Consider the following 9064-nt stretch of genomic DNA (forward strand, 5'->3'; position numbering starts at 1 on the left):
TAAGAATTCACAGACCCACTGTTCATCCTACTGGAGGTGCTGGGTGGAAGCCCTCACTCATGGATACTTTAGGTCCAAGGATCCTGAGGAAAGATGTTGAGTAGCACATGTGCCTCAGTTTCCCTATCTATCATATAGGGATAATGTTACATATAAAGTTTACTCTACTAGGTTTCTGGTACTATTAAAGGAATCAGCAAATGTAAACACACTTTGAAAAGATACATATTATTTTGTGGTAAGGTGGTGTATGCCAAATCATATAAAACAGTGCCTAGTGGAGAAAATGTGTGAACTATGGGCTGATTATTGTGTGAAAACTTGTGATACAGCATTGAGGAAACATTCTGTTTCCTAGCTAGAGGTCATCTCACCTCTTGTTATGGTGGATGTATACCGTCCTCCCTCATAGAAAATCGTAATGTGGCTGAATGTGATAGTTATTGCATTGGACAATGGATAAAGGCTTGGGTAGACCAGAGGAAAGGGGATAAACTGTACTGTTGGGGAGGATGGAGGGCCAGCATGGATAGAGCAGATGCCACTTAGCTAGGTGGATAAAATAAGGAACTTGTCAGGACAGAGGCATTCCAGACTGTGGAGGAAATACATGCTGTCACATCCCATCCCAAGCCACCTCAACCCCAGTGTCTCATGGGGGGGGGGACTCAGTTTCCTTTGTACAGTGGGGTTTGAAAAAGCATGTGCCTCATAGGAATGAGAGGTGAGTGGGTGGTTGTTGTATCTAAAGCACCGGGCAAGTCCTCTCTATGGCACACACCCAGCAATCGTCAGCTGTTAGCCTCCACTGGCCACTGCTATTACAGTTGTGGCTGCTGCCACTGTGCATGTCAGGCTCTGTGCTAGGTTGTGCTCAGCTAACGATGTCTCAAGTGGGACAAGCAGAAAGCCTCTCCTTGGTCCTCCTAGAAGAACAGGCTGAGTGACCCAGGCTCCTATATCTATGACACCAGCAAGAAGTGATCAGGAGCCAGAGGAAGGCTGTACCTCCTGATCTCAGCCATAGGGCTCCTCTTCCTGCATTACTTCCTGAAGTGCCTGATGAACCTAAGGTGACAGTGGACCAGGTTCAGGACTTGGCTCATTGACTCAGATATTAACAGGCTCACTCTGGAGGTTCACTGTCCAGTTACAGGATCAGCCGCAGAACCATGACATGGTCACGGCTGCCCTCCCCTCCTCCAAGTTCTCACACCTCTAGGAGCACTTGTACCTTTTATTGTGTATGTGTGAAGGCTCTCTCTCCTCTCCTCTCTCTGTTTGGGTTTTTGAGACAGCATTTCATTATGCAGCCCAGGCTTATCTTGAATTCACGGCCATCCTCCTGTTTTAGTCTTCCTGAATCTTGGAATTAGACACATTTGCCACCATGGCAGGCTTTTTGTGTGTGTAAGCTTTTTATTGAAACATGCTTCACATTAATAATAGTGTACGATAACAATAGTAGGTTCTACCCTATAGCCTATGAGCTCCCCAGCCACGGGCTTTTGACCATGGTTAGAATACCAGGCATAAAATTCTTTCTGTGGAGCAGGCTTCAGAATCCAAACAGAAAATGGTTAGCTACCTGATAGTAGTAGTGCCCAGTGAAAGTTCCTTTTGCAGTGAGCAGCAGCCAATGAACAGATGTATAACTGTCAGAAAACTGAGGCTGAGAGGCTGAGTGCTCATTATTGCCACCCCAACCCCTGCCTATACTCAGGCAACATTGAAGAAGAGAAGGCAGAAAGAAAGGAAGAGCTAGAGCGTGTGGGTTAGCTTTATGCCAACTCGTCACGAGCTGGAGTCATTCTGGAAGAGGGAACCACAGTTGGGAGAATACTGAGTGGCCCATGGGCAAACTTGAGGGTCATTTTCTTGATTGATGATTGATACGGGAGGGCCCAGATCGCTGGATGCCACCCCTGTGCAGGTAGTCCTGGGTGTTGTAAGAAAACACTCTGAGCAAGCCATGGGGAGGAGGTCAGTAAGCAACACTTCTCCATGGCTTCTGTTTCAGTTCCTGCCTCCAGGTTCTTGCCTTGAGTTCTGGCCCTGATTTCCCCGAATGATGGACTATAAGCTATAAGATGAAATAAACCCTTTATTTCCAAGTTGCTTTTGGCCATGGTGTTTTATCACAGCAACAGAAGCCCTAACTAAAACACGGAGTGTAGGGAGCAGTGCTGGGAAATGCCGTCTTCTGGACATGACACGGATTTCACATTCATGAACTCTCACAAGCTATGGTCACCTCCCCAAGTCCCACACAGGATCAAGTAAGCCGAAATTCCAGAATGGATAGAGGAGATACTTTCCAGCCCCTACCCTTTACTAAGGAGTTACTGGAAGTTGGTAGTTTCTCTGGAAGGGAGAATCATTCCGATTTGAGGGCATGGCCATTTGGTAGGTTTCCCCTGCCTCACACTCTTGCACACATAGGCAGCGCTGATTGGACTTACTGAAAAAAAAAAAAAAAAGACAACATGAAGTTTGGAGGGAGAGAGTTTTTGAAGTAGGGGGAAGTTGGAGGGGTAAAATGGAGAGTGTATATGATATTTTATTGTATATATGTATGGAATTCTCAAAGAATAAAATGAAAAGAATGTTCCTTTCTGGTAGGTTGACCACTCTACATGATGGCCCCACACCCATCTGTGTATAAGCTGCACTAATTGGACTTAGTGAGTCATTATAAGAAAAGAGGACATGGAGTTGGGAGGAGGACATGGAAAAGATATGGGAGGAGCTGGAATGGGAAGTAGGGAGAAAATATGGTCAAAATACATTGTATAGGTAGGTGAAATTCTCAAATCACAAAAGAAAGTCATGAGTCATATATTCATCTGTTATTGATTCCCATGAAAAATTTTGACTTTCTTTTTTTTAAATTAAAATTTTTATACAGTATATTTTGATCATGATCCTTCTCCCCACAACTCCTTCTTAGCCACCAAACTTTGAGTGAAATCCATCTTACACCTTTCAGAATGGCTAAGAGCAACAACACACATGATGTGGAGCGAGAGGAACATTCCCCCATTGCTGGTGGGCACATGAACTCCTACAGCCGCTACGGAAATCAGTATGGCGGTTCCTCGGAAAATTGGAAATTGATTACTTCAAGACCCAGCTATACCACTCCTGGGCATAAACCCAAGGACACTTCATCCTACCACGAGAACACTTGCTCAACTATGTTCATAGTGACTTTATTCATAATAGACAGAAACTGGAAACAGCCTCGATGTCCCTCAATTGAAGGATAGATAAAGAAACTGTGGTATATTTACACAATGGAGTATTACTCGGCTATTAGAAAAAAACGACATCATGAAATTTGTAGGCAAATGGATGGAACTAGAAAAATATCATCCCAAGCAAGGCAACCCAGACCCAGAAAGACAAACATGATACATACTCACTCATAAGTGCATATTAGCTGTTAAATAAGGGATAATTACACTAACATGCACAGACCCAGAGAAGTTAGATAAAGAGGAGAGTCTGGGAGGAGGCATGGATCTCCCTGTGAAGGGGAACTAGACTAGATTTTGTGCGTGGACTGGGGGCGGGACAGGATGGGAACAGGAGGGATTGGGTGGGGGAGGAAGGGATGGAGGGAGAGAATAATGGGAGAGACAACTGCAATTGGGGGGCATTTGGGAGGTGATATGGAAACTTCCTGGAACCTATGAGGTTGACCCTAGCAAGGACTCCAAGTACTGGAAGATGTGGAGCCTGAACCAGCCATCTTTTGTAACCAAGCAAGGCTTCCAGTGGTGGGACTGGAACACCAACCTAGCCACAAAAATCTATGACCTACAATCTGCTCTGCCTGCAGGATGTGCTGGGGCAACAATGGTGGCTCAGAGCTTGTGGGAGTGGCCAATCAATGACTGATCAACCTGAGGCTCACACCACTAGAGGGAGCCCAGGCCTGACACAGCCTGGATGGCCAGGATTCAGAGGCTGGGTGACTCAGAGACTAGGTGAGAACCAAAGACACCTGAGCAAAAGAAAAAAAAAAAGTCAATGAAATTATTCCTGATGGTATTCTGCTATACTCATAGGATTGGCGTCTAGTTCAGTCATCATCAGAGAGGCTTCCTCCAGCAGCTGATGGAAACAGATGCAGAGACCCACAGCCAAACATTAGGCAGAGCTCGGGGAACTCTGCAGAAGAGGAGGAAAGATTGTAGGAGCCAGAGGAGTGGAGGACACCAGTAAACGTGACCCACAGAATCAACTAAGCAGGGCTCATGGGGGCTCACAGAGACTGAAGTAACAATCACGAAGCTTGCATGGGTCTGCACTAGTTCCTCTGCATATGTGTTATGGTTGTGTAGCTTGGTGTTTTTGTGGGACTCCCAGTGAAAATGGGGTGTCTCTGACTCTTTTGCCTGATGTTGGGGCCATTTTCTTCCTGCTGGGTTGCCTCATGAAGCCTTGATATGAGGGTTTGTTCCTAATCTTATTGCATCTTGTTATGCCGTGTTTGGTTGATATCCCTGGGAGGCCTTCTGAAGGGAATGGAGGAGGAGTGGATCTGGGGAAGAGAGGGCAGAGCGGGGACACTGGGAGAAGTGGAGGGAAGGGGAACCGCTGTCAGGATGTATTGTGGATGTAAGTTGTGAAAAATACCAGGGAGGTCATTTTGTGTTGGCCACTTTCTACTCCTGGGCATGCGGCCTGCTCTCAAGTGTGGTTGAGATGCCATTGGAGAAAACTGACTTTCCCTTTGCCAGCAGGAGTGAATTGCAGGTAGCTTCTCAATTAGGTGTAGGAACTGTGTCCACTTCCCCTTCTCAGCTGGGACCATCTGCTTTAGCTGGTGCAGGCCCTGTGAAGGCAGCTGCAGTCTCAGTGAGTTCATATGTGCATCAGTCCTGTTGTGTCTGGAAGACACTGTCTCCTTGGTGTCCTCCACCCCTCTGGCTCTTACCATCTTTCTGCCTCCTCTTTGGCATCTTGAGCCTGAGGTGAGGGCTTTGTTGAAGACATCCCAATTAGGACTGAGTGTGAAACAATTTTTATAGGTGCAGGCATTTGAAAATTATAAAACCTGTTTGTGCTCAGTTACAGGCACAAAACTGACAGCAATTTTGCCATTTTCCTTCTCCGGGTATACACTCCAGTAAAGTTACCTACATTCACAGTGTTGGACGACTCACCTCCAGAACGTCTTTCCTCTTGCAACACTGACAGTGCATCCCATTAAACCACTGCTCGTTCCTCCTTTTCCCCTCTAGTACCCAGTCTACTTTGGCTCTGTAAACCTGACTACTGGAGACACTTGTACAAACAGAACCACATGACTTCTCCTTTCAGATCGCCCACGTTCTATCACGTGTCAGAACCTCCTTTCTTTACAAAGGCTAATATAATATTCCACTGTATGTGAAGCACACGTGTTTATCCACTCATCCATCGATGCACATGGCTATTCGTTCCCCTCTTTGGGTCTCCTGGGTGGTTTTGATATGGCTATGAGTGAAGGAGCATCTTTACGAGACCATGCTTTCCAATCTTTTGTCTATACATTCATAAGTGGAACTGCTGGCTCCTATGGTAATTCTTTGGTGACCAAGGAACCATGACACACCACAATGGTTCCACTGCAGTTTCACACTTTACACTCCCGTCACCGGGCACAAGGCTTCCCCGTCCTATTTCAGACAAAAGGCCAAGAGGGGCATGCTTCCAGTTTTTCTTCATCTGTGGCAATACCTGTGATGTCCTACTTATTTTTATTTATTCAGTTTTTGTGTGGTCGTCATCCTAATAGATGTGAGATGGCATCCTCTAGTTCAACTTGCATTTCCCTAGTGATTTATAATGCTGAACATCATTTCATGTGCTTATTGGCTGTTTGTATAAAGCATGGAGAAATTTCTACTTGAATCCCCCATTTCACTTCTTTTTGGGGTTGGTTTTATTGTTGCTGTTGACTGGCTGGGGTTCTATTATTTTAAATGTTAATCTGTTATGAGATACAAATACTTGGGAGTAATTTCTCCCTTTTTGTAGGTTGAAGATATATTATGCTTTTAATCTCTTTATAGTAATGGATGTAACTAAGGCATGGAGGGTGTTTAACTGGCTCAAGCTGGGTCACACAGCTATAAAGGAAGTGACTTATTAGAATCTCCTGGACAGTGAAAACTGGAAGGAGAGAGGTTAATCTATTTGCTTCCAATTCCAGAGCATTTAGTCCGTCAGAGCAGGGAATGCTTGGCAGGAGGAGGAGGAGGCAGCTGTTGCAATGTGTCCCTCATAAAGAAGCGGAGAGCAAGGGTGCATTTACTGAGCTCTTCCTGTGTGTCTCCAACAGAACCTCAGCCTATGGAAAGTACTGTCCACATTTAAGATGGCTCTCTCTCCCTTAATTAATCTGATTTAGACAATCCCTCAAGGACATGCCCAGTGATTCGTTTTCATTGTTTTTTGAGTCCCACTGAGTGGATAGGCGAGACCAACGGTCGCAGCTCTGATGGCCTGGGAGCTGATGTGGCAAAGGACTGGTACCTGAGGACTCAGAGGAAGGAAAGAGGAGAGGGGTTTCCCCACTGTCCCCTGTTCTTGTCAGGCCATGCTAGGGACTCCGCATCTCGGACACACTTGCACTGGGAAATTGGGTGACTCCCTCCACCTTTCTTGGCTGCAGCTTCCTCATCTGTACACAGGCTGGCTCAGTGCACTGCCTTCCTGATAGCCAGCTAATTCAAGTGGCATTTCACTGGGGCTAGATGATTGTGTCTATGAATTCCTGGGAAGTGATCCTTCTTCTTCCCTTGGGCACGAGACACACATGGACTCTCCAATACACTCTACCCCTCACCATCCTAGAGTTGACTCTTCTCTTTCTCCCAAGCTCCTGAGGTCTAAGGCACAGTGACCATTCTGAGAGGGTGGAAGGGTCTCTACTGTGACCATACAGTGACCCAGTGGCTGCTGCAGGGTAGATAGACAGAAGACCAGCACTTACATACCACGGCTTAGACATCCCTAGCTTCCAGAGCAGAATGATCAAGAAGGATCATGGCAGGTTAGGAACTGGCCCAACCCTTGGGAAGAAAGCTTCAGCACCCCTTAAGACTCCACCCACCCATCCAGATACAAGCCCACAGCAGTACTCCAAATGTACTAAAATCCAGTATCTAGGACCAGCGTTCACGTTTCTGAGGTCTTTGGTACTTTGGGGACCTGATGGAAGCTGTGTCTTCTGTGTACCCACACTCTCACAGCAACATCCACCTTCAGAGATGGTAGACTGGACACAACAGCAAAGGGTCAGCAATGGCAAGAGATGGGAGGGTCAAGACTGGGAATTGTCTGTCACAGGGATGGGGTGCCAGGGGTGCCAGGGGCCCAGAAAAGAAAGGACTGATTGCCATGCCCCATCTTGGTTCTTCCTGCTGGGCACTCCTGTCTGGTAAATGTCTTACCTGTCCCCACACTCCCACTTCCTCAGGCTCAGAAATGCCTACTGTGCTCAGTGATTGCCACATGGGCCTGGTTGGGAAACAGAGACTGTGGTAACTCTGGAAGGGAAGAGTGCTGTCTCCATATCCTGAGGCTGTGGGCAGCTGGCCAGGCTTTCCGCTATAAAAAGCAGCTGACACTCAGCTTCACATGCCCTCTGTCAGCTCCGTCTCAGGGACATCGGGTAAGCAGAGCTGTGTGAGTCTCCCACTGTAGGCTTCCCTTAGGGAGGGCTGGGAGATGGAGTAGCCTTCTCTGAGAGGGCAAGGAAGCTTGGGGAAGTCCTTAGCACAGATCAAATGCTTGGGGATGAAGGAAGTGGAATGAGGATGAGGAAGGAGTGGAGCCTTCTAGCAGTGTCTAGTAGAAGAAGGCAGGGAGTGTTTTGTGCGGAGTTTGCTACATTCGGGTGTGTGTGTGTGTGTGTGTGTGTGTGTGTGTGTGTGTGTGTGTGTGTACCGAAGTCCCTACAATGTTCTGTTCTATCCCTTCCTATCAGAGAGAGGGAGAGAGAGAGAGAGAGAGAGAGAGAGAGAGAGAGAGAGAGAGAGAGAGATTCAGTAATCTAGGTGGTACGGGCCAAACCAAAGCTACTTCTTGGGTCACGAACCTTGTGAATATTCACTCAATCTACATTCTGCTGTGAGTAACTGTATCATCATCCCTTGGGGATCTTCCTTTCAGGTGAGCAAATCTTTAGCTATAATGCTGTCTGATCTAGAGAAGGCCTTGGAAAGCATGGTTGAGGTCTACCACAAGTATTCTGAGGTGAAAGGGAATCACCATGCCCTCTACAGGGATGATCTTCAGAAGTTGCTCACCACTGAGTGTCCTCAGTATGTGCAGGTGAGGAGGTGCTGCGTTCTTGGGGTTCTCTAATGGTGCTGAAGAACTGGTCCTCCATGCTGCTTTTTTCTACAGATAGCCAATGCTCATCTACAGATAGCCAATGCTCATCTACAGATAGATAGCCAATGCTCATCTACAGATAGCCAGTGCTTAGTTTTCTCTAAAATCTTTACAGTCTGGTTTTCTTTCTTGCTCTTCTTGACAGAAGAAGAATGCTGAAACCATATTCAAAGAGTTGGACATCAATAAGGACAATGCAGTTAACTTCGAGGAGTTCCTCGTGTTGATGATAAAGGTGGGCGTGGCAGCCCATGAAGACAGCCACAAGAAGTAGCAGAGCTTCTGGCCTGGGGCTGGGCCCCTGGACATGTCTACAGAGTAATAAAGTTGTCATACCTCAGGCCTCTCTGAGTCTCTGCTTTACTTGGGGTGAAGGAAGCGTTGGAAAACTGGAAGGAAGCAGCAGTCTGCTGTCTTGTCCTTACTGCTTACTGCTCTCCAGCCCTCCTCAGCCAGTGTCCCTCTCCTCTCCACTCCCCAAATTGTTCGGAGTGTCTTCTGGCCTCTGAAGTTTGAGCCAGTGGTTCTAGGATTTAAAAAATTTAAAAGTCTATAGCTTAGACTTGACAGTTTTACTGGTTGCTCCTCAATGGGAGATTTGGGAATAGAGAGTTAGTAGGAGAACAGATGCTGTGGGACATAGCTCAGTTTCTAGTCAAATGCCTTAGGA

The 9064-nt window shown here is 46.7% G+C and overlaps 1 protein-coding gene across 1 annotated transcript; it reads left to right on the plus strand.

Moving 5' to 3' along the window:
- The first annotated feature begins 7650 nt into the window (after positions 1–7650).
- Positions 7651–8721, plus strand: S100a8 (S100 calcium binding protein A8). The gene is made up of 3 exons (XM_036191541.1): positions 7651–7669; positions 8170–8331; positions 8540–8721. The coding sequence occupies exons 2-3, from the start codon at positions 8191–8193 to the stop codon at positions 8666–8668; spliced, it is 270 nt and encodes an 89-aa protein (XP_036047434.1). The 5' UTR covers positions 7651–7669; positions 8170–8190; the 3' UTR covers positions 8669–8721.
- Positions 8722–9064: the final 343 nt, after the last annotated feature.

The sequence above is a fragment of the Onychomys torridus genome, chromosome 6 (assembly GCF_903995425.1).
Source record: "Onychomys torridus chromosome 6, mOncTor1.1, whole genome shotgun sequence".
Classification (NCBI taxonomy): Eukaryota; Metazoa; Chordata; class Mammalia; order Rodentia; family Cricetidae; genus Onychomys; species Onychomys torridus.